The 25,636-nt window shown below is 46.0% G+C and overlaps 1 protein-coding gene across 1 annotated transcript in view; it reads right to left on the bottom strand.

The window, feature by feature from the left end:
- Positions 1 to 25,636, bottom strand: part of LOC120946920 (alpha-2-macroglobulin-like protein 1) — a 174,381-nt gene that overhangs the window by 94,656 nt on the left and 54,089 nt on the right. Inside the window, exons 13-17 of the mRNA XM_040361744.1 lie at positions 23,813 to 23,885; positions 22,472 to 22,617; positions 13,709 to 13,864; positions 11,044 to 11,172; positions 3,270 to 3,372 (exon numbers count right to left, since the gene is read on the bottom strand). Coding sequence (XP_040217678.1) covers positions 3,270 to 3,372; positions 11,044 to 11,172; positions 13,709 to 13,864; positions 22,472 to 22,617; positions 23,813 to 23,885 — 607 coding nt within the window. The remainder of the gene's footprint in view (positions 1 to 3,269; positions 3,373 to 11,043; positions 11,173 to 13,708; positions 13,865 to 22,471; positions 22,618 to 23,812; positions 23,886 to 25,636) is intronic.

Below are 25,636 nucleotides of genomic sequence, written 5' to 3'. Positions count from 1 at the left end.
GCTCGCCCAGTCAGTGTCCCTCAAGCTGGCAGCGTGAGCGGGCCGGTAAAGGATTGCCATCTTGAATGAATGAAAAACTTATAAAGCGCGGCGCATGCGAACTGAATCGCTTCTGGGCGCTTTATTAAACTGCGCTGCGCTGAAGGGGAGGTGGAGGCGGAGCGGCCAGGCCGACAGCTGCTGAACCCGCCAGGAGCCGACTGAGCAGGGGGGGGGGGTAGGGGAGGCTAAGGATGCCACTTGTTCCGCACTGCTGAAGACAGCCTTGCCACCCGCTGGTACACTGTCTGCAGCAGAGCGAGTGTGCTGTGAGTGAATCACGGATCATTCACTTCCCTGCCAGGCAGAGTGTTCTCCGCCCGACAGGAGCTTCCTAGTCCCGCCCGGCGTGATGTCATTCACAGGAGGCGGGAAGAAACAGTCAAGGAGAGTGTGCTGCTGTGAAGACCTGTGAGGAGTCAGTGAAGCCCCATGCAACAGTCAAAGTAAGTTTTCTGAAGCTAAAAACGTAACCTAAATCACTGTTGTAGTGGCATAGCTGTGTCAACCTGCCTGAAGTGTTTAACTCTTTGGGGGGGGGGGAGTTTACATTGGTATTTGAAATATGCAGCATGGAGGGGGTTATTGTATTACTATACATTAGTGACCAGTGGCAGTTAATTAACCCCCTTGTGCTGCATTTGTGGTACCGGTATCAGAGTTAATTAACCCCTATATGGTGCAGCATCAAAAGGTTCATAAACTCTGATACCAGTGCCACTAATGCAGCACAAAGGGGTTAAATAACTGGCACTGGTCACTAATGCATCAGTGGTGTATTTTATACTACGCACCCCTCTCGTGTACATACTACCCACCCCTCTCATGTACATACTACCCACCTATACCCACCCCTCTCGTGTACATACTACCCACCTATACCCACCCCTCTTGTGTACATACTACCCACCCCTCTCATGTACATACTCATATACCCACCAGGTCAGTGTGGTCAGGTCAGTGAGGTCAGGTCAGTGAGGTCAGTGAGGTCAGGTCAGTGTTCTCCTCCTCCATCCCATGTCCTCCTTCTCCTGCTCCATCCCTTGTCGTCCTCCTCCTCCTCCATCCCATATCAGTAGGGCAGTGAACGGTGTCAGTAGTTTTTTTATTTGTATTATTTTTCTGCAGCAGAAAGAAGTGATAAATCTGCAGAAAGTGATTGTAGGAAAATTGGTAAAATGCAGCCAATCTATAAGAGTCACAATCTCTCTGCTAGGCATGAGGCAATCACAGTGATGTCACCCAGACTTGATATTAGGGATTCTGTATCCTTGCTGGAATATTTGTGCAGCACTCTGTAGTGATCAGAAGACTTGATCAGCTTACATAGGGCCTGATCCACAAAAACCCAGCGTAACTTAATTTTTCCCGTTTATGTTACACCGCCGCAAAATCTACCTAAGTGCCCGATCCACAAAGCACTTACCTAGAAATTTTGAGCGGTGTAACTTAAATCCGTCCGGCGCAAGGCGTTCCTAATCTAATGGAGCGAGTCCCATTTAAATTAGGCGCGCTCCCGCGCCGGACGTACTGCGCATGCTCCCGACGTTATTTTCCCGACGTGCTTTGCGCGGTTTTACGTTGCGCCGGGTTTTGAGAATCGTGACGGGCGTAAAAAAAAAAAAAAAAGAGTTGCGGCGGGAATTTTTATTTTTTTTTTAAATGACAGCGACGCGGGATAGAAGGGTCTACTTTTACATGGTGTACTAAGTTTACACCTTGTAAAAGCAGCCCTAATTTTGCGACGGCAAACTAATACTTACGGAGAAAAAACGAAGCGTAAAAGATTTGTGGATCTCCGTAAGTGCTAATTTGCATACCCGACGCTGGATTTCGACGAGAAATGCCCCCAGCGGCGGCTGCGGTACTGCATCCTAAGATCCGACAGTGTAAGTCCCTTACACATGTCGGATCTTCTGCTTATCTATGTGAAACTGATTCTGTGGATCAGTTCCATAGATAGAAACAGGGATACGACGGCGTATCAGTATATACGCCGGCATATCCCTTTTGTGGATCAGGCCCATAGTTTATAATCATAGCAGCAAGCATAGTGAAGGGAGATTAGATGGGAGCATGAAGATCATAGACACAAAGCAGTGACAGGACAGATTTTTGAATTAGCAGACCCACATGAAAAGTTACTGGGGGGGGGGGGGGCATAAATTGTGGGATATCAAAGTAATCCGGCCACTACCTGTAACATAAAGTTCCACTTGGCACTTCCCAGCATCTGCAGGGGGAGGAGCCAGGACATGGATGCAGAAAAGGGGTAGAGGGGAGCCCTGTCATTTCATGCTGATGACTGGAGGGGGCGTGCCAGGGACAGAAGTGCTTTTCCTGACAATCACCTCTGATCCCTCCCCAGCACTCCGCTCCCCATCTCCTCCATCTGCTGCCTGGATGAGCTCCGGGGGAGCGGCAGGAGGAGAAGATCGGCTGAGACCGGCAGACGCCCCCCTCCCCCCCCCGTTTCGGTCCTGATCCCAGGCACCAGGAGCTGGCTTGTGGCCTTGAGACACTCAATACTTTCAGCCACTAAGCCACACTTCCTGGTTACCGGGGGGAACACTAAACTCACCCCTCACAGGTGCCACGAGTAGAATCTTGGGATACACCCAGATTGGTAGAGGGGAAGGTGGGTGGAAACAAGTAGCTACCGTGGCTGTCAATCACCCAGCCTTCAGGCAGCAGATAGAAATGATTCCCGGGCTTGGGCCGATCGGGACGTCCAGGGCCCTTGGAATGCCTGGGTCCCTTACATGAGTGTGGGTCGTACCCCTCTGATGGCGGCCCTGGGCTTAGGTGAGCTGTGGTCTAGGGCTGCAGAGGTGAAATATGAATGGGGGCACAGAGGTGAGGTGAGCAATGGATGGTTACATTGGGGGAGATATGCAAGTACTGTCCCTTGTGCTAATAATTTTCTCTGTGCCCTGTGTGATTCATACACCTCATCACTGCAGAGAACACTTTCCTATGCTCTGTGTTATGCACTACTAAGTGCGGTACTCTGTGCCTTTTTGGGCCTTGAGCAGTACACAGATTTGGCGCTGCTTTACTTCTCTTCCCACGGAACGACGGGGTTGGGGGCAGAGATTTGTCTGGGGAGGGTGAGTTCCTGCACTTATTCTCTGAGAAAAAAAGCCCTGGTAGGAAATACCTGAATAATGTACATTGTTTATGCTGTAGCTTGCATTTTAAGTTAACATGAAATAAAGGACCTAAAGTACCTTTCTTGACTTTCTTGGTTGTACTACGAGGCGCAACCGAATCATCAACACATTCCACTGGCTTCTTGACATGAGTGTTGGTGAACAAACTCAGTTGGCTTACCTAGGTAGTCAAAAGAAGTTATTAAGTTTCATGAATAACTATGAAAAACAAAGAATTACACATAGATTGTTCCAGTTTGTCATGTAAAGAGGAAGTAAATTCACGTAGATTCACGTACGGGCGCCTAAAATTAGGACGGCCTAGCCTACTTTTTTTAGGCTACACCGCCTTAAATTATTTAGGTTAAAAGTGATTCTCAAACCACTTACCTTCAAATTTTAGGCGGCGTAGCCTAAAACGAGCGGGCGTAAGTGCGCCTAATTCAAATGACTGGGAGGGGGGCGTGTATTATTGAAATGAGGCTTGACCTCACGTTTTTTGACGTTTTTTACACTGCGCATGCGCCGGGCGACTACATTTCCCAGTGCACATTGCGGCTAAGTAGGCCGTACGGGCCTATTGATTTAGACGCGTACGTAAACGACGTAAATCCCGATTCGCAGACGACTTGCGCAAACGACGTAATAAATTCGAACCTCGCGGCGGGAACGGCGGCCATACTTAACATTGTTATTCCACCTCATAGGTGGACTAACTTTAGGCTGCCTATCGCGTACGGAAACAACGTAACTCGACGGTGTAGGCCCGGCGTACGCTCGTAAATCCTCGGGAATCGGCGTAGTCCCTCATTTACATAATCTAGGCCGGCCGCAATGGCAGCGCCATCTAGCGGGCAAAATAAACATTGCAGCCTAAGATAGAGTGGCGCAAGCCAGCCTATCTTAGGTATGTTTAAGTGTATCTCTGTTAGAGAATACACTTAAACATAGGCCGGCTTAGATTCAGAGTTAGGTCGGCTTATCTGTAGATAAGCCGGCCTAACTCTTTGTGAATCTACCTATTTGTACCTATTGGTAAGCCTAGAATAATGCCGGAAGCTTTTTATCGGATATTCTGTCCGTGTGTATGCCCTATCTGACTTTTTCCATCTGAAATTCCGACAGATTTAGATAGAGAACATGTTCTCAATTTTTCCGATGCAAAAAATTTCATTCGTCTGGATGCAATTGCGACGGACTAAAAACCACGCATGCTCAGAATCAAGTCGACGCATGCTCTGAAGCATTGAACTAAGTTTTTCTCGGCTCGTCGTTGTGTTGTACGTCACCGCGTTCTTCACTGTCGGAATTTGGTGTGACCGTGTGTATGCAAGACAGCTTGACGGAATTCTATTGAAAACGGGTTAACCGGTCATGTGTACAGGGCATAATGCTTACCTATAGGTGCTGCACTGTAAATATCTCCTTAACATGCGCCGTTTAGGAGATATTTACTGTATACTGCGCTGATGTCACCAGTGCATGTGCTCTAAAGGAACGGTCGCCGTGCTGTTTCTTCAGAAACGTGTGCCGAAACCGGCGGCTCCCGCACGCGTGCGCAGAAGTGACCTCACGCGGCTCTGGCCAGTCACAGAGCTGGAGTCCGCGGTCTCGGAAGGAAGATGGGTGAAGATGAATGCGGCCTCCAGCAGGAACGATGCAGGCTTCATTTGCAGGTAAGCGTCACATAATGTATTAGTAAGGATGAGCTCAGGCGAGTTTGCAACCCGCACTTGCAGAGCCCGCCATTAAGTCGGCAATGCAAATCGCTAATAACAGGCAATGAGACATTTTCCCGATCCGCAGCTGCAGAGATCGAGAAATGTCACACTGCATGCGATTTGACTTCCTGGCGGGCTCTGCACGTGCAGGTTGCGCACACCCCTGAGTTCATCCTCATGGGCTAGTATGCATCGCATATGCTTTTCCTTTGCAGGGAAGAAAAAAAAAACAATCAGAGTTTACTTATTTTTTAATAATAGGTTCTGTTTAGGTGAACCTCTTGTTTTATTTTGAAAAACATTTCTGGGATCTTTATAATGAATAGCACTGTTAAGATACATTACACCAGAGATTCATTTTTCACTACATTATACATTTATAAAGAACCTGGCCAAATAAAGTTGTAATAACTGGGTTAAAGGGGGTGGAATACATAGGCTTCCATTGGTAACTTTATCTATAGGCTGCTTCATTGTTTGGTGAGCGACTGAGGCTGAGCAAGTTTGCAGAATAGGATCCTGGGAACCATAAACTTCATAATTGGCATCAGGTTATTGAATCCCTAAGTAATAAAGCTAGAGGCCAACCAGAGAACAAGCACATTCTGAAGAAATTTAGTATTCTAGGCATACACTGTAGCTGTTTTGGCAAGAAAGTGAACCTGAGACGTTTTTTTCTTAAAGTGTGCTGGATAACTAATTTATTCCCATGAGGTGTATTTCACCTCCAGCATCAGTGTTGTTTTGTATTTAAAGTGGGGGTTACAGGCATAATTTTATTTTTTTGCAAGCTAAAATTAATCGCATTAAAGGGGTTGTAAAGGAAAAACATTTTTTCCCTAAATAGCTTCCTTTACCTTAGTGCAGTCCTCCTTCACTTACCTCATCCTTCCATTTTGCTTTTAAATGTCCTTATTTCTTCTGAGAAATCCTCACTTCCTGATCTTCTGTCTGTAACTATACACAGTAATGTTACACTTTCTCCCTGGTGTGGAGAAAGCCTGCTGAGGGGGGGAGGGGGTGAGCAGGCAAGTCAGGAGACTCTCTACTTTGCAGATAGAGAAAGGAGCTGTGTGTTAGTGAACATCCTGACACTCCTGCTCGCCCCCTCCCCCCTCAAGAGGTTTTCTCCACACCAGGGAGAAAGCTTTGCAGTACTGTGTGTAGTTACAGACAGAAGAACAGGAAGTGAGGATTTCTCAGAAGAAATAAGGACATTTAAAAGTAAAATCGAAGCATGAGATAAGTGAAGGAGGACTACACTAAGGTAAAGAAAGCTATTTAGGGAAAAAAAATCCTTTACAACCCCTTTAACCACTTAAGGACCGCCTCCTGTACATATACGTCGGCAGAATGGCACGGCTGGGCACAAGCACGTACAGGTACGTCCTCTAAGTGCCCAGCCGTGGGTCGCGGGCGCACGGTCCGAAGCTCTGTGACCGTGACCGCGGGACCGATCGCTGCTGAAGTCCCGCGATCGGTCCCCGGAGCTGAAGAACGGGGAGAGCTGTGTGTAAACACGGCTTCCCCATTCTTCACTGTGGCGCCGTCATTGATCGTGTGTTCCATTTTATAGGGAAACACAATCAATGACGTCACACCTACAGCCACACCCCCCTACAGTTAGAAACACAAATGAGGTCACACTTAACCCCTTCAGCGCCCCCTTGTGGTCAACTCCCAAACTGCAATTGTCATTTTCACAGTAAACAATGCATTTTTAATGCATTTTTTGCTGTGAAAATGACAATGGTCCCAAAAATGTGTCAAAATTGTCCGAAGTGTCCGCCATAATGTCGCAGTCACGAAAAAAATCGCTGATCGCTGCCATTAGTAGTAAAAGAAAATAATTAATAAAAATGCAATAAAACTATCCCCTATTTTGTAAACGCTATAAATTTTGCGCAAACCAATCGATAAACGTTTATTGCGATTTTTTTACCAAAAATAGGTAGAAGAATACGTATTGGCCTAAACTGAGGAAAATTTTTATTTTTTTATATATTTTTGGGGGATATTTATTATAGCAAAAAGTAAAACATATTGAACTTTTTTCAAAATTGTCGCTCTATTTTTGTTTATAGCGCAAAAAAGAGGTGATCAAATACCACCAAAAGAAAGCTGTATTTGTGGGGAAAAAAGGACGCCAATTTTGTTTGGGAGGCACGTCGCACGACCGTGCAATTGTCAGTTAAAGCGACGCAGTGCCGAATTGCAAAAACTGGCCAGGTCCTTTAGCTGCCTAAAGGTCCGGGTCTTAATTGGTAAATAGTCCCTAAAACATATTAATAGCTCCCCAATCGTTCCAGAAATCATTGCAAACACTTGCCTTATATCCTCCAGCTCATGTTGTAGCCGTATCCATCATATGTGTGGGCATGTGAAGCCCAGTTCCTTTTTCTTCCTGGTTTTCAGAGAGAGGTGCATGCTGGCTGATTTTTAGGCACAGTAATGCCCAGAGACTCCTGGGAAATGAGTGTCATCATTTCCCAGGAGGCAATGGGGTCTTAGGACAGGAAGTTGAACCACCTAGGACCAGGAAATAGGCAGATTACGAAATCTGCCTAGTAACAGCCAGATAAAAGTGAGTACATTTATTTTTTAATTATTTTATTTTTTTACATTAAAGGCAAGCTGTTAATAGAAAGTTCATTTTTAGGGTGGAACTCCGCTTTAAGGATTCACTGATGTCAGATAGAATAGCTATTATAATATACTTCTGCAGCTGTGGCTCTCATAGACAGAAACAACACTGTCATTTGTCCGTGCCCCTCTCCCCTTGCCTATTTACAGAATGCTTTGTATTTTATGAACTGTCCACAAAATACAAAGAATTCTGTGAAAGGACAAGGGGAGAGGAGGGGTGGACAGTGCAGCTTCTGTGTATTGAAGCCGCAGCTCTCCTGTTGCTGCAAATTATTATGATATCATGATATCTATATATTCTTCTATGGTTGAAACTAAATAATGCAGAAACAGCAGTGATCCTTGAGATGGTATGCATCCCATGGAACTGAACAAGCGGTTACCCAGCACATTGTCAGTATTTTTTTTCGCATGAAGTTCATTCAATTAGAAGTAAACTCCATGTTTTGCAATTTGAATAAGAGTTGTTTTTTTGGTTAAAGCGGAGCTCCACCCTACAGTGGAACTCCCGCTGATCGGAACCCTCCCCCCTCCGGTGTCACATTTGACACCTTTCAGGGGGAGGGGGGTGCAGATACCTGCTGCCGTTGTGTTCTGGGAACACTCGGCTCCCAGAGCACAGCAGGAGCCAGTCAGCAGACGCAGCGCGACTCGCACATGCGCCGTAGGGAACTGGGCAGTGAAGCCGGAGCGCTTGACTTCTTGGTTCCCTCACCGAGGATGGCGGGGGGGGGGGGCAGCAGAGTGATGAGCGATCGCTGCGGACGGAGCTGGACTCCAGGAAAGGTAAGTGTCCTAATATTAAAAGTCAGCAGCTGCAGTATTTGTTGCTGCTGGCTTTTAATATTTTTTTTCAGCGGAGCTCCGCTTTAAGAGAAGGTTATTATACTGGTCCTTTTTTCTTTCTTTTTTTTTTTTTTTTTTTTTACCATCTGTGTCCCATTGATGAAATTTTCCTTCAATCTGTTCCATTTCCAAAACAGGAAGTGATAGGAAAGCCCACCAAAGTGAGGAAATCTCTAGTTTCACCAGGTTTCCACAGTGTTCCCACTGGCAGATTTCCTGTATTCCTGTTCTGTTGACAACTTGCACTGTAAACTGGACAAATAGAAAGGGGGGATCTCCCTAATGAAGGCACAGACAGTAGGGTTGCACAGATACTGATGCCAGTATCGGTGCCGATACTAAACATTTGCATGAGTACTTGTAGTTGCGCAAATGCTCTGATAACCAAAACTGATACCTTTATGGTGCGATTTAAGCCCATACAAAATTAATGCGGTGTGATTCCTGTCCGAATCACATGCGGTTTCCTGCACTGCAAGAGGGGAGGGAGTGGGATAGAGTGGGGCCAAGCCACCAATAGTTTAGCAATATTTATTCAATAAAAGGGCTAAAATTAAACTGTATTAATCTCACAGACATCACTGATGACAGGCCTAAAACAAGCCCAGTGGGGTAACCGCAATCCAAAGTTCAGTCCCCACTAGAACTGCTTGAGAAAGACGCAGTGAATTCCAATCAAAGTCGCATTTTGGAGGCCAAATCACACCTCCTTCATCGGCCTTGATTGGCCACAGCATCCTGAACATCTTATTTGACAGGTTGATTCTCCCGTGGCATATATCTAGATACCTGGTACATCCAGATACCTGGTATGGATATTTATCATGCCCCAGCCAATACCTGGAAGGAGTCATTCTGAAGGTGACTTGGGATGTGACAAAAATCTTTAGGTCTGAGCAGAGTTCTTTCCTCTTTAGGGAAAGTTCCAGTTCTCTTGGGGATGCTGCCCCTAGGATAGGGTGACCAGATATCCACAGTTTCAGGGGACAGTCCCCTGATTGAGGACACTGTCCCCGGACCAAGTCTGTCCCTGGTTTTGTCCCTAGATGGGATTTATTGGGGGCAGGGGCAATTTTAAAGACAATCAGTGCAGAATTAAAATTAAAAAATTTGAATTACACCCCCCCCCCCGCTCCGCCGTGCCTACTAGCACAAGGGGGTTGTATTTTTTCCATTATCTGCGCCCCTTTCTGATGATCATGTGCTGGTCGGAGCGAAATGGAATATTTCTTCAGTTTCGGGTGCATGCCCATTCAGCTTCGCTCACATGTTCTTCTGCCTTGGCTCAAATCCTGGCCAGCCACCTGCCTATCTCTTTGCCTTCCCTGGCGGAGTGATCTTCCTCCGCTCCCCACCCAGTAGTAGCCGGGGGCCCGGAGAGTAAGACTGAAGCGGACGGCGACAGGCAGAGAGTCGCTGATTGTTGCCATTACTAATAAAGAAAAAATATGTCCCCGGATTTCTTTTAAAAATCTGGTCACCTTACCCTAGGAGAGAATTAATGAGGCAAGAGTTTGCCATCTGGGCCTCAGTGGGAACTGGGCCTGGAGGAAATTGCTAATAGACATTTTGCAAGGGCACTGTCCTGAAGTCCTGGTCTGGAGAAGGATCTTTAATTTCCCTACTGAGGATCTACCTGTGAATTCTGGGTGGCAGACAATTCTTGGGGCATTGTGAGTATGAACTGGTTTAGTACTGTAGTGTGTACTGCTCCTGTAAGGATTTTCTACTAAAATATCTGTCCTCTCATTGATTGTTATTAACATTTTGGAGCATCCTGTGACCCCCAAACCCCTCTCCTGTACTAGTTATTCAACAATAGATTTTAAACTGAGGCTGAATTGTCGAAGTGCATGGACTGGAAGCAAGGGAGACCTGGGTATATTCTCAGCAATCCTCCAGGGGTGAGCACTACACATGGAATTTATATACTGTGAGGATAGGACCCTGTGCTGGGTGAGAAATGGCTATTTTACGCCAGATTCTGTAAAGAAACACATGATAATTGGTCAGCTGTGTTTTGGGTTTTTAAAGGCTGATCTGAGCAGCATTCAGGGCCCCACCCCACAGACAGGAGGTCTGTGCTAAGGAGTCAGGTGACTCCCAAAAGCTCTGTGAGAGAAGACAGAGTGGATGCATCTCTGCAGGAGGCAGAGGTGATTACTGTTGGAGCACCAAGAGATAAGCTAGGTGTGTGCTTAGCTGCAGCAGGACGTAAGCTAGGTGTGTGCTTAGCTGCAGCAGGACGTAAGCTAGGTGTGTGCTTAGCTGCAGCAGGACGTAAGCTAGACGTGTGCTTATGGCTAAGAAGCTGGTAGTTCTGAGGAGCAGAACGTGGGGCCTAAGTTTAAGACCTGAACAGCCAGATGGCAAATGTGAAAGCCGGGAGGCTGAATTATTGATGTATTTCCAAGATACAGGAATGATGAAAACCCCCTGCGAGGGCTACTTTTGTTTTCTTTGAACTTTACTTTAAAAAAAAAGTGGGCTACCAGCCCTTAAAAACTCAGTATCGGATTGGCGTCTCACTGAAAAAACGCATCTACCCTTGGAGTCTGATCCCCCAATCTCACAATACATAAAATTAGAGTAACATATAGTGTACAAAGCATAAATTACATATGTTTAATTAGACATACCTTAAACAGAAATGAAGTATCAAACACAGGATGCCAGTTAATAACGGCTGTCTGATTTTCAGGGCAATGGCCTTCTTCCTGTTCAAAATTATGCCTATGATATCCATAGGGTCTTGATAGACTCCTTTGCTGTAACATAAAGCAGATTACGTTATATAACTACTTGCAGTTCCAGTTAAAAAGTAAACTCAGAAAGGACTTTTCTGATAGGATCCAGGGACTACTGCTAAAGAATAGCAGAGATTATGGCGTTTATAGATAAATGAGTGTTTAAATAAATAGATATGTGTTTATTCATAGGTCTGATTCCTTTCCCCTTTGAAATAGTCCCTGGCAACTGATGATCTTCATTACAGCATCTCCCACATGAAAAACTCTCACCCTAAACAGTGACAGACAGTTATAGAGGCCAACAGGAAGCTATCAGAGAACACTCACGATGACATTGATAGGCACAGTACATGCCAACCTGGATGGTGGCTTTCTTTATAATCCAGTAGCAGCTGTAGCTTGGTGTTGAAAAGCGTAAGCATTATCAACTACATCCATCCCAACAAATACACTTACCCATTACCCACCCAGATAAAAGTACTGCATGGTTGTAGCTGGAAGGTCACATCTTTGTTGACTTTAAATCATATTTGTCCATCAATAATTTCAAACTAACCGCTAACAGTTGACAATAACAAGTCAGTGCCAGCCACAGAACCGAGGTTACCCAATATAACTAAGTTAAAGGCTTGCCTTAACCATCAGTCCAGGAAAGACATCTGATTAACCAAGGCCCACTAAGAGCATCAATTATAGACCAGTTTAAGGGTGGGAAATGTCAGGAAGCAGGAACACATCTGTCAGCTGGATACATTTTCTTTTAGCATTCCTTGCATCTATATGTAGGTCCTTTTCCCAACACACATCACCACTAGCACTACGGATAGCTAAACCATCTATTTTACTTCCCTGAATATTTAAAGTGGTTGTAAACCCTCACATATACCCACTGAAGTGACTAGCCCCAGGTGATGCACATGGATGAAAGAAAATCTTCCTACAAAAGTTTCACCTGTTTATCTGAAACCCTCTCTCCTCTAGAGCAGTTCAAAGTGCCCAGTTTACACAGCATTTCTGAACTTCAGAAGGCAAGGGGAGGGGATCTGATGTCATAAATAGCACAGCATAGCCCAAAGAACTGAATGTAATCTGCAGGCTGTCTACTGGCCTAGGAATCCACTCACCACCTACTATTAATCACAAGGAGAGTTGACCTGATGCAGGGCCGCCATCAGGGGGATACAGGCAGTACACCTGTAAGGGGCCCGGATGGCAACCCCCTTTAGGGGTCCGGAGTTCCCCAGGGCCCCAGATGGCAACCCCCCTTTTTTTATTTATTTTTTATAAAAAAAAAATATTTTTTTTAATATATTTTTATTTTATTTTTTATTAAAGGGCCAATATATAATTATTAAAGGGCCCAGAGGTCCCCAGGGCCTCGGATGGCAACCCCCCTTTTTTTATAAAAAATCTTAATTTTTTTTATATTATTTTATTTCTTTCTTTCTTTTTAGTTCATATATATATATATATATATATATATATATATATATATATATATATATATATATATAAATTATTAAAGGGCTCAGAGGTTCCCAGAGCCCCATGTGGCAGACCCCCCCTTTTTTTTTAGAAATGTTTATTTTTTTATATATAAAATATAATAATAAATAAAATATATCAATTTGTTTATATATATATATATATATATATATATATATATGTGTTTTTAATTATTTTTTATAAAAAGGCCCAGAGGTTTTTTTGTTTTATTATTAGAGGGCCCAGATGGCAACCCCCCTTTTTTTGTAATTTCTTTTTATAAAAAATAATAATAATTTGTATATATATATCTGGGCCCATATATATATCTGGGCCCAGAGGTCCCCAGGGCCCAGATGGCAACCCCCTTTTTTTTATATATAGTTCTCTTTATTTCTTTTGTAAAGTGCCCCCCCCCCCCCGCTTCTCAATTCGCGGCAGCTCCCCCCCACTTCTTAATTTCAGGGCGGCAGCCCCCCCCCCCCCCCGGTTCTCTGCTCCAGAGGGCCCATGCCTGAAGCTAGCTGTGTAAGGGGCCCCATAATTCCTGGTGGTGGCCCTGACCTGATGGGGAACTAGTGTCTCTGAATCCCTATCAGGCACTGCCCACTCAGCTACAAAACTCCTGTCTGTGTGACAGCTGCAGAAAAGAAACGGAGCTCAGTTGCACAGAGGATGGAGTTTCCTTGTGTACAAGCTGGTCTCAGTGCACCTATGCATGTGATACTTGCCCCAAATGAATGCAGCTGGTTCAACAGATACATGAATCTGTCACCTCCACTGATATTTTTCATGCAGCCTGAGGCACAATGGAATCCTAAAGAGTGTCATAGACATCCTTTATGAATTCCCCAGATTGTCGCTAAGACCTTTTTGCACTCCAAATTTACAAGATATCCTGTGTTATTTCCAGAGGCCCTCTCTGAGCTCCTTCAATTGGGGCATTTAATTGTTCGGTAGCCACTTATGTAGTAACAGGTACAACTGTGGCACTCACATAAAATGACATTTATTCATCAGACTTAAAGTGACACTTGTCCACACAGGCCAAACATATATTTACACTTACAACTTCATCTGCAAATGAGACATTTTCATGGGGGTATTGAAGTAAGTATCCTTTATCCACAGAGCGCACACTGCATAGTGACCCAGCCTCTGCCGACACGTCCAGATTCACCTTTCCTCCAGGGTGGACTTGTTGTTCAGAGAATTTAAGCTGAACCTGAATAAAAAAGATGCAGAACAGAAGTCAAAATTTTCAGAATTCTCCTCTACTGGTCATAAGTATTACTTCACCAGCTTAAAACCTGCCTTTTATTGTGCAGAGTATTGAAATCATGGGCTGGAAGCTTCCTGTATAGGGATGAGCTTCGTGTTTGAGTCGAACCCATGTTCGATCGAACATCGTATGTTCGATCGAACATCGTATGTTCGACGAAATACGAATGTTACGGGCACGTCACAGCCCATAATTCACTGCGGCATCGCAGTGCATTGCTGGCTGATGATTTGCCAAGCATGCACTTTGACCCGCATGCTTGGCCAATCACAGCGCACAAAAAACGGAGAGCCATAATTCGCCAAAGCCAGGGTGGCTTTGGCGAATTATGGCGCAGGGGGTTTAGTACACGTCCGACACTATAAAAGGCCGCCTGCAGGTCGGCCTTGTGTAGTGTGTTGCGGCGGTGGTTAGAGAGGGATTGAGAGAGAGTCATTTTTTCTAGGTAGATAGAGCAGGCAGGCTAGTCAGTTAAAGTTACAGTGTGTAGAGTATATATATGCATCCCAGGTGTTTTACATATATTTATACACTGTATAGTTTAGCTAGATCAGCTATTCCTAATTTACTGGCAGGCAGGTGATTGTGCTAGCTGCAGTATTCTCACGTAGTGTATTGCCTGTGTCCTCTGCAGTGTGCACCATAAAGCTACGTGATGTGTACTGCCTATGTCCTCTGCAGTTTGCACCTAAAGCTACTTGGTGTGTACTGCCCGTGTCCTCTGCAGTTTGCACCTAAAGCTACGTAGTGTGTACTGCCTGTGTCCTCTGCAGTGTGCACCATAAAGCTACGTGGTGTGTACTGCCTTTGTTCTCTGCAGTTTGCACCTAAAGCTACTTGGTGTGTACTGCCCGTGTCCTCTGTAGTTTGTAAACAAAAGCTACTTGGTGTGTACTGCCCGTGTCCTCTGCAGTTTGCACCGAAAGCTACGTAGTGTGTGTACTGGCTTTGTCCTCTGCAGTTTGGCTACGTAGTGTGTGTACTGCATTTGTCCTCTGCAGTTTGCACCTAAAGCTACTTGGTGTGTACTGCCCATGTCCTTTGTAGTTTGCACCTAAAGCTACTTGGTGTGTACTGCCCGTGTCCTCTGCGGTTTGCACCTAAAGCTACGTAGTGAGTGTACTGCCTTTGTCCTCTGCAGTTTGCACCTAAAGCTACTTGGTGTGTCCTGCCCGTGTCCTCTGTAGTTTGCACCTTAAGCTACTTGGTGTGTACTGGCCGTGTCCTCTGCAGTTTGCACCTAAAGCTACTTGGTGTGTACAGCCTGTGTCCTCTGCAGTTTACACCTAAAGCTACGAGGTGTGTGTACTGCCTTTGTCCTCTGCAGGCCATTAGTATGTCTTGAAGGACAACAAGGAGAGGCAGAGAGTCACGAGGGCAAGCAAGCTCTGCGTCTAGAGGCAACAGTGCTGGTCATGGACACGGTGCATCCTCATCAGCACGTGGTCGTTGGACACGCTCGTCCTTGTTTTCGGCAGCTGACCGTGTTGAGCCGCAACATGCAGAAGACTTGGTAGAGTGGATGACCAAGCCGTCCTCATCCTCTCTCACCCAGGCTCAGGGTACTTTGTCTGGCAAAGCAGCTGCCAAGGCGTCCTCTTCCCTCTGCTCAATGGCATCAGTCACTCCTTCCCTAGCCCCACCATGTCCTCCTGAGGAGTCCCCCAAACTGTTTGAACACAGTGTTGGGTACATGCTGCATGAGGATGCGCAGCGTTTTGAAGGCTCTGATGATGGTACACAGCTAGAGGAAGGCAGTAACGTGAGCCCAGAGAGAGGGGGTGCCCAAGAAGGACAGCAATCTGGCAGTCATGTTCCCCCAGCTGCAGCATACTGCCAGGTTTTCTACAGTGATGAGGAGGGAGGGGATGATGAGGTCACTGACTCTACGTGGGTGCCTGATAGGAGAGAGGAGGCACAGGCACATCTCCAACAAGGCAGGATGCCCTCCAGGGGCCAGCTTAAGGGCAGCACACCGACTGCATCACAACGCAGAGCTACGCATATGCAGGGTGCTGCTGTGTCTAAGCGTTATTTCAAAAGTTCTTCGGTGTGGGCCTTTTTTGAGACGAGTGCATCGGATCGCACTGCTGCTATTTGCAACATATGTCTCGAGCGTATCTCGCGTGGCCAAAACATCACCCGCTTGGGCACCACATGCTTGACCAGACATACGTCGACCTGCCATGCAGTTCGTTGGCAAGCGTACCTCAAAGACCCACACCAAAGAACAAAGCGGACCTCCCCTTGCCCCTCATCAGCTGGGATCTCCAACCCCACTATACCCTCAGTCCTCTCTGAAGCCTGCACTGATAGGACTGAAGGTGTAGAATTAGGTGTGTCACAGCCTAGTACATGCAGGCAATCTACTATCGGTACACCAATGGCAGATTGTACCAGGCAAATTTCCCTGCCCCAGCTGCTGCAGCGCCGAAAGAAGTTCTCTCCTGAAGCAGGCCAGGAAAGTCTGTGTGCATTTCCGACGGTCATATAATGCCAGTGCTCGGCTGGCAGACCTCCAAAGGGAATACAACCTGCCCAAGAACCGCCAAATCTGTGACATGCCCACCAGGTGGAACAGCAGAGGGCCATTAATGAGTATCTGTGCCAATATGGCAGCAGAACTGGGTCGGGGGAGCTTGTTTTTTCCCCCCACGCCAGTGGGCCATGATCAGGGATGCATGCACTGTCCTGTCACCATTTGAGGAGGCCACGAGGATGGTGAGCAGTGACAGTGCATGCATCAGTGAGACTGTCCCTCTTTTTCACATGTTGGAGCACACGCTGTGTGGAATAATGGACAGGGCCCTTGAAGCAGAACAGAGAGAGGAAGAGGAGGATTTCCTTACCTCTCAAGGCCCCCTTTATCCAGACAGTGTTCCTGCTTGCCCACCTATCACACAGGAATAGGACGAGGAGGAGGATTGTGTCAGCATGGAGGTGGAGCCTAGCACTCAGCAGCAGTCTTCAAGGGATCAATTACAGTCCCAAGGAACCCATGGACTTGTACGTGCCTGGGATGAGGTGGCTGCGGATCCTGTCGTCCTCAATGACCCAGAGGACTCACCGAATGCCTCAGCAAACCTATGTTGTATGGCCTCCCTGATCCTGCAAAGCCTGCGGAAGGATCCTTGTATTTGTGCTATCAAGGAGAGGGATCATTACTGGCTGGCAACTCTCCTTGATCCACGTTACAAGAATAAAGTTGCGGACCTTATCTTGCCGGCGCAGAGGGAGCAGAAGATGAAACATCTTCGGGAGGCCTTGCAGAAAGGTCTGTGCAACGCGTTCCCAGAGACTGGGGGGTTACAAAATCCAGGTCCTGGACAACGTGTTGCTGAGGCTTCGGTCAGTTACAGAAGGAGCGGTGGAGAAGGTGGCCGTCTGACCGATGCGTTCAGACAATGTTTTAGTCCGCAGCCCCAAGGTATGACCGATTCCAGCAACCATCGCCAGCGTCTGTTTTACATGGTGCGGGAATACCTAGGGGCAAGATCAGACTTGGACACCTTTCCCACCGAAAATCCTCTGGCTTACTGGGTCTTGAGGATGGATCACTGGCCAGAGCTTGCACAGTACGCAATTGAGCTTCTGGCTTGTCCTGCATCCAGCGTTCGTTTAGAACGCACATTCAGTGCTGCTGGAGGCTTTGTAACCGATCACAGGGTGTGCCTCTCCACCGACTCGGTCGATCGACTGACCTTCATAAAAATTAATCAGGCTTGGATCACCACCAGCTACCAAGCACCTGATGCGGAGTATTTTTTTTTTTAAATGTCAGATCCCTTCAAGACTGCCTATGCTGATGCTGAGTGACTATCCTGTTAAGCTGAGTTACTATCCTTTTCCTCCTCAATGATCATGCTGATAGCTTGTAAGAACATTTTTGGTACTGGGCACCGCCACCAGTGGCTAAGGCCCAATTTTTCTGCCCCTGTTTAAGGGGGGCGTGTAATTACAATTTTTGATGCAATACTTTGCAGCGGGCTCATTCCTGCACTCCAACTAGAGTATCTGTGAGGGGTTGCAGTGTTGTGGCACCAGCACCAGTGCCTAAGGTCCAATTTTTCTGCCCCTGTTTAACAGGGGAGTGTAATTACAATTTTTGATGCAATACTTTGCAGCGGGCTCATTCCTGCGCTCCAACTAGAGTATCTGTGAGGGGTTGCAGTGTTGTGGCAGCAGCACCAGTGCCTAAGGTCCAATTTTTCTGCCCATGTTTAACAGGGGCGTGTAATTACAATTTTTGATGCAATACTTTGCAGCGGGCTCATTCCTGCGCTCCAACTAGAGTATCTGTGAGGGGTTGCAGTGTTGTGGCACCAGCACCAGTGCGTAAGACCCAATTTTTCTGCCCCTGTTTAACAGGGGCTTGTAATTACAATTGTTGATGCAATACTTTGCAACGGTCTCATTCCTGCGCTCCAACTAGAGTATCTGTGAGGGGTTGCGGCACCAGCACCACCACCAACAAAGGCCAAATTTTTCAGCCCCTGTTCAACAGGGGCATGTAATTACAATTCTTGATCTAATATTTCACAGCAGGGCCCATTCCTGTGCCCACCAAGCGCAACTGTGAGGGCTTACAGAGTTGTGGCACCAGCGCCAGCACCAAAGGCCCAATTTTTCTACCACTGTTCAACAATGGCATGTAATTACAATTCTTGATATAATAGTTCACACAGCAGGGCGTTCCACCGCCCACCAAGACTAACTGTGAGGGCTTACAGTGTTGTGGCAACACCAACACCTAGGGCCCAAACTTCTGCAGAGTATATACGGCAGGCCCCTACTTTCAAACATCCAACTTACAAACGACTCCTACTTGCAAACGGAAGGAGACAACAGGAAGTGAGAGGAAATCTACCCCTAGGAAGGGAAATTCTCTTCTGTAAGAGGTGTCTCCTGTCCACTGATGCTTTATCACCAATCCTTGTTACACTACAAAACCCAAATCTAGTTGGAGTGCACACAGACAGCAAAACAAATGTTTACAGGGGTGATAACCCTTCTATATGTTTAGGAAAGCTTAAAAATAGATTTTATGGCTGGAGCTACACTTTAAAAAAGTACCAATTCAAAATTACAAACAGATTCTACTTAACAACAAACCTACAGTGCCTGTCTTGTTTGCACCGCCTGTATAATGCTGTTCAAAGTATATAGGGCCAAAGGGGCTTGTAATGACCTGGGGGAGTGGGGGGAAACCCATGCTATTTTTCTCAATAATTTTCATCCATATTGCAGGGACCAGACATTAAATTAAACCCGCAAGCAGTTTTAAATTACTTTTTTCTTATAGTAATCTCATTTTGTGTAGGGACAGTTCTAAACACGTGCCACCTCAAAGGCATACTATAGACACCCAGCAGGTACGATATTTAAAGGAATTTTTCATATTTTTTTTTTTCACTTTAAGCATCATTAAAATCACTGCTCCAGAAAAAAACGACCGTTTTTAAAACTTTTTTTTCCATTGATACATGTTCCCTGGGGAAAGACCCGGGTTCTCGAACCCGTTTTCCGACAATAACTTGCATATTAGGCTTTAAAATTAGTACTTTTGAATTCGAACATTCGAGTCCGATTGACGTCAATGGGGTTCTAAATGTTCGGTCCGTTCGAAGGTTCTGGTGCGAACCGAACGGGGGGGGTGTTCGGCTCCCTCCTATTCCTGTATAAAGCAGAACACCTTTACTATCATGGAGGATATCTTCATCATGGCTTTACATATCATGTAGACAGAAACAGGAACAAGAAGCATACAACTACGTACACTAAGGCCGGGTACACACGAACAAACATGTACGGTGAAAGCGGTCCGTCGGACCGTTTTCACCGTACATGTCTGCCAGAGGGCTTCTGTACGATGGTTGTACACACCATCGTACAGAAGTCCGCGCGTAAACAATACGCGGGGCGTGTCCGCGTCGTCGCCGCGACGATGACGCGGCGATGACGCGGAGACGTGGGCGGGCCTGCCATTTAAAGGCTTCCACGCATGCGTCGAAGTCATTCGACGCATGCGAGGGACGGCGGGCGCCTGGAAATGTACGGTAGGTCTGTACTGACGACCGTACATGTCCGAGCGGGCAGGATTCCAGCGGATGGTTTTAAAACACGTCCAGGAATATTTGCCCGCTGGGAAAAGGCCCGGCGGGCAAATGTTTTCTGGAATTCGGCCCGCTCGCGCCCACACACGACCGAACATGTATGCTGAAACTAGCCCGCGGACCAGTTTCAGCATACATGTTTGGTCGTGTGTACGGGGCCTTAGAGCGAATAAACTTACCATAGAGACACACTACAGTGCCACCTGCTGGATAGATAGGTATAATGCATACAATATATATAGTTCACAGTACTTTATATTACATGTTGTTCTAACTACACCTTTGACATGGACTAAGATGTACATTTTTAAGTGAAAAAAAAAAGGCCAGAGGACACTTTGGCTCTTTCCTGCGCCCCCGTACCTCAGGCCAAATGAGGTACTGCAGGCCAATGTTCGGCTTTTCTCGGCTTCTGCGCCCCCGTACCTCAGGCCACATGAGGTACTGTTGGCCTATTTTCGGCTCTGCTTGGCTTCTGCACCCCCTGTACCTAAGGCCAAATGAGGTACTGCAGGCCTATTTAGCTCGAATTCTGCTCGTCTTGCGAGTCAACACTCGCAAACAGAGTCAGAATAAAAAAAAAAAAAAAAAGTTGCTCGCAAATCAAAACGCTCTCTTTTTCCACTGTATGGGAAAAACAGGCTCTACCCTGGGGTTGCATCTGATGTTTTTTTATGCTGATAATATACAAAGGGTGACTGTCGCCATTGGTATGAGCAGATTTTTATTTTGGAAAAATTGGTTGTGTCACAAAATTACTGATTCTACCTTTAGAGAAATGTCACCAGGCAGAAACTCTCACTTTTGGTCAGACAGCTGTTTAGACAAAATCTAAATTAAAACAAACATTTTATATATAATATATAATATATATCTACCGTATTTATCGGCGTATAATGCGCGCAGGCGTATAACGCGCACCCCAAGCTTAGAAGGGAAGTTTAGGAAAAAACTTACATTTTGGATGCTCAGCCTTGTCGGTGTCCGTCTGCTGTCGGCGTCCATCAGCGGCCTTGTCCGGGGTCTGTCTGCGGCCTTGCGTGGGGTCCGTCCAGCCTTGTCGGTGTCCGTCGCGTCCATCTGCCCGGTCCGTCCAGCCTTGTTGGTGTTCGTTGCGTCCGTCTGCCGGGTTTGAGTTCGGCGCCTCGGTCGAGCTGTGCAGAGCCGGATTTCCGGTGTATTCGGCTCCTCTCGCGTGGCTGCGGGCGGAGCCGAGCGTGGCCGAGCCTAGCGGAGTGCGCACTACACTCGGCTCGGCTCGGTCTTTGTCTGGGGCCCTCAGAGACAGCGGGGATCGGCGTATAACGCGAACCCACGATTTCCCCCTGATTTTAAGGGGGGAAAAATGCGTGTTATACGCAGATAAATACGGTATATATATCTATATATATATATATATAGATATATATTTTATAAAAAGATGTTTTTTGAAATCAAAGTTTATTGGGAAGTTCAAAAGTGTGCAAATGTTGATGATACAGCATGAGCCATGGTGACTAAGCTGCTTTGAGTTATATTGTTATTCAAATGCTATTGAGTTATTACCTCTTGTATCTCTTGACCTTCCCTCTTAGATTGTAAGCTCTAAGGAACAGGGCCCTCTGATTCCAACTGTATTAAAGTGTATTGTATTTGTACTGTCTACCCTCAAGTTGTAAAGTGCTGCGTAAACTGTTGGCGCTATATAAATCCTGTATAATAATAGTAATAATACTATCTTTGTCCTATCTTTTAAAACCAATTTATCCAAGCCTGGTGTCTCGTGTATTTCTTTAATTAAGTTATGCCTTTCTGCCTGTTATTCCATTAAAGGGTCACTAAATAGCTTCCTTTACCTTACTGCAGTACTGGTTTCATGTCCTCATTGTTCGTTTTTGCTTTGAAGTTGCTGTAATTCTGCTGTGATCTCCACACTTCCTGGTTGCCTGTTTCCTTATAACTATCGTAACTGGGAGAATTTCACGGTGGCTAAGCTGTCATTACTGCGTGTCTAAAACTCCTCAGAACCAATCAGATTCATTTTAAAAACAAAAGACTGCCCTGGATTTGTTGTTTTTGTTCTGTGAGTCTTCCCGACTCACCTCTCACCCGAAACGTATGTATGTACATTTAAAACCGAACGTGAAACTAGAGGCACATTATATGATAGATTCAATTCAATTTTTAATCATTTTAAAAAGGAATCAGTTAACTTTTATGTCTCTATACCCTGTAAACAGTCATTTCAGCAACATTTTTTTTTCCTTTAGTGACCCTTTAAATCAGTGACTATATGCATACCACGCTAACCCAGAGAAACCAGTTGGTTTAAAAATACTTTAAAAATTAAATAAAATGTTGTATAGAATGTGGAATGTGTCCGACAGGTTATTGCATTTTTGCAAATAGTACAGTAATTGCATTTTATTGCATTAAATATGACGCAGTTGTTACTCACCTTGTTTCCAAAGCATGCAGAGACTTCAAAAAAGGTGATGCCGCTGAGGGTTTCGCCTTTTGACAGCATAGTATAGACAAGCAAAGTAAAATGTGGTGATAATTTGGCATCTAGATGAACCTTTACAGAGAAAGACCCATGGAGAGCTAGACAGAAAACATACATATTGTAAATCAGGAGGAAAATGGTTAACATCTAGTTACATCTCATAACAGGATGTACTTTGTCCCATAGGGGGCAGAATAATGAAAAAAAATAATGATATTTCTTCTTTAAAGACGGCTTTGGTTGGGTTCCGGCCAGCCAGCGGACGTGCTTTGGGTCTTGCCTGTTGGCTCGGGTCTCCCCATGGGACGGGAGATCCCGGGGCAAGCCACAAAAGGTGGCAGGAGGGGGAGTGTCCCCTCCCGCTGTTTGTTATAACAGCCGAGTGGCTGGTTAGCCGCATGTTGGCTCTAAAAACCGGTACCTGGGTGATGCCTGCAGGCACAACCACTTGCGCAAAATGACCTACAGATAGGTGATTTTGTGCCAAGTGGTTAATCTAAGGGCTGCCTTAGGCCTCATACACGATACGAAAATCAGAAGGTAAAATTCGTAAGACAAGCTGTCTTCGGATTTTCGGATCGTTAGTATGGTGCTTTCGACAGTTAATATGACTTTTTCGTCAGACAAAAACTGGATGTGCAGGCTATAAAATTTTTGTTGGATGTGAACTTAACGTCTGATTTTCGGACGGTCAGTACATAATTCGTCACACAAAAGTCGAAAATACAAACACGCATGCTCGGAATCAAGGAATGATTGGAAAGAGTTTGGTCTTGTAAACTACTGTTCGTAATCTAGAATTAACATTTGTGATGTGGCAATTGATGAAATGTTGAAATGCAGCGCACATTCTCATCTTCTTTAATGGGATAATAATGAAGCTGCTTTGCTGGTGATACTGATGTAGTTAAGCCAATCGTATCTTAAAATGCATTTGTTTTGTATAATATGAAAATAGCGAATCAAAGCTCACCAATTTTCTAACACAAAATTAGCTGAAGAGGCCCAAAGCGTGGCGCTTGAGAAATTAACTTCCATTTTATACTCTCATAGAAGGTCACTACGTTCATGTTTGTCAAACGACAATTTGCGGATAATTAGTATGCTAGGCAAAATCCTGCACACGCCCTTCGTACAACAATCAAACCGTGTGTACAAGGCCTGAGTCTAAAATAATAATTTGCTCTTAAATGAAACCCAAGTTGCTCTATCCATTTATTCCATGCTAAGGGCCATTTATAATATGAAGGACTAAATTCAATCCGGTTTATATTTTATCTTAACTATACTTACTTGAACCGCTTGATTTCGCTATGATATCCACTTTATGTTCTTCATGAGAATAAATTCCATCTTCGTTGGCTACCTATAAAACAGGATAGAAAATAATATTGATATCAGTATTATTATCAATGGATAACAGGATTACTGTCCTGACTTTTATTGTAAAATTTGAAAGAAAAGTGGTGTAACGTTTATATGCTTAGCCTAATGGAAACACAATGTCCAGTTTGCAGCTAATGCTGAAAAGATCGTGTCATGGTTTACCATGTAGCTCAGTGGTAAGAATTCAACAAGGAGATCTGACTTTTCTTGTTGGATCTATTTGAAGCTGAATGCCAGACAAGCAGCTGACCTGATATTATGTATACTATGCCCAAGTCTGCAGACCAGAACAGAAACCATGGAAGTTGGAGATCCATCAATAAATATATTTTGTTTTCTGTCATTTCTGTAACTGGCTGACTGGAAACATATGGGATGGAAGATGGACAGGGTGTTTAGCTAATTGTTTGAAGTGCAGCAGCGTTGCAAGGGGGGAGTGGGGGGTGCAGTCCACACCTGGGTGACACTCGACACAGCGCTGGATTGAGAGAGGTGCCGCGGCTCTCTCCTCCTCCTCCTCCTTCCCCTGTGGACTCCGGTATCTTTACTGTGACTATACAATGTTCGGGAAGGGAGAAGGAGAAAGAAGGCATAGGCAGACAGCTCAGTGCTCAGTGCCTGCATGTCTTCCAGGAACCGGCACTGCAATCCCCTATTATTGTGACAGGCAGGCGGTGAGTGGTGGCTCAGTTGTGCTCCGTAGTGTGCAAGTGCTGCGGCTGCGCAATACAGGGTGGGTATTATGGGACAGGGGGGACCCTACTCGTCAGGACACCTGTCGCCTATCACATTTACACTCCTCACAGCCGACAGAGTCTAGGTTCCTCCTCCACACTGACAGTACATCCACAACAGGAGGAGAAGCCTAGGAGGAGGGACATCCATGTGGAGAAAGCCGCGCTGTTCTAAGGAGATTAAGCTGGGAGGATTTACACTGGGCTGCTCAGTCTAAAATGCCTGGGTCTATTTTCTGTCCCAGTCCAGGCCTGGGTGACACTATTAAGAATGAAGTGATATCCGACAGTGATGGCGTCATCCCCATCCGTGACAGTGCATAGATTGACGCACTGGCATAAACCACAACATTTACAAGGGCCGGTTTGGGGTGCGCATTGTGATTGTGTGCAGATGCCTCGAAACTAGCCTGCCCAGTGCCCTGCAGAGCACTGTGGCAGGCTAGACAAAAGACAGCCTGATGCACTAGCCTGCCCGCCCAGTGTCTACTTCTCTGTTCTGTTCCTGCTATCACTCCACAGCGGCAGAACAGAGCATTTCGGCAGGCTAGGGGGGAGAGCTATGCTAATGCTCAGTGATGGGGGGGCAGGCCCGGATTTACTCCCTTTGCCACCCCAAGGCCGGGTCCTTCAATGCCGCCTCCGCAGTACAGGGGGGACATTATCCGCCGGGGGACTTTTTTGGCAGGACACTGAGAAGCGGGCGGGTGCTCACATTGAGAGGTGGGGGGGGGGGGGGTTGCTGCTGCTGAAAATTGCATTGAGAAGCGGGGGGGTGCTCACCTCCTCTTCCCTCAGTTTTCTCTCCTCTCACCATCCGTGACATGACAGGGGGGAGCTCCCGAAATGAAAGTGTACTCTCCTCTCAGCCACAGTGCCGCCCCTGCACCCACTGCCGCCCAGAGGCCTGGCCTTGTTGGCAGCTGTTGTATAATACATAAACCATTCATAAACAGTATAAAAACTGGTGACTCACAATCACATGTAAAACAACGCC

This window comes from Rana temporaria, chromosome 8 (assembly GCF_905171775.1).
Source record: "Rana temporaria chromosome 8, aRanTem1.1, whole genome shotgun sequence".
NCBI classification, from domain to species: domain Eukaryota; kingdom Metazoa; phylum Chordata; class Amphibia; order Anura; family Ranidae; genus Rana; species Rana temporaria.
This window is presented reverse-complemented; position numbering and strand designations above follow the sequence as displayed.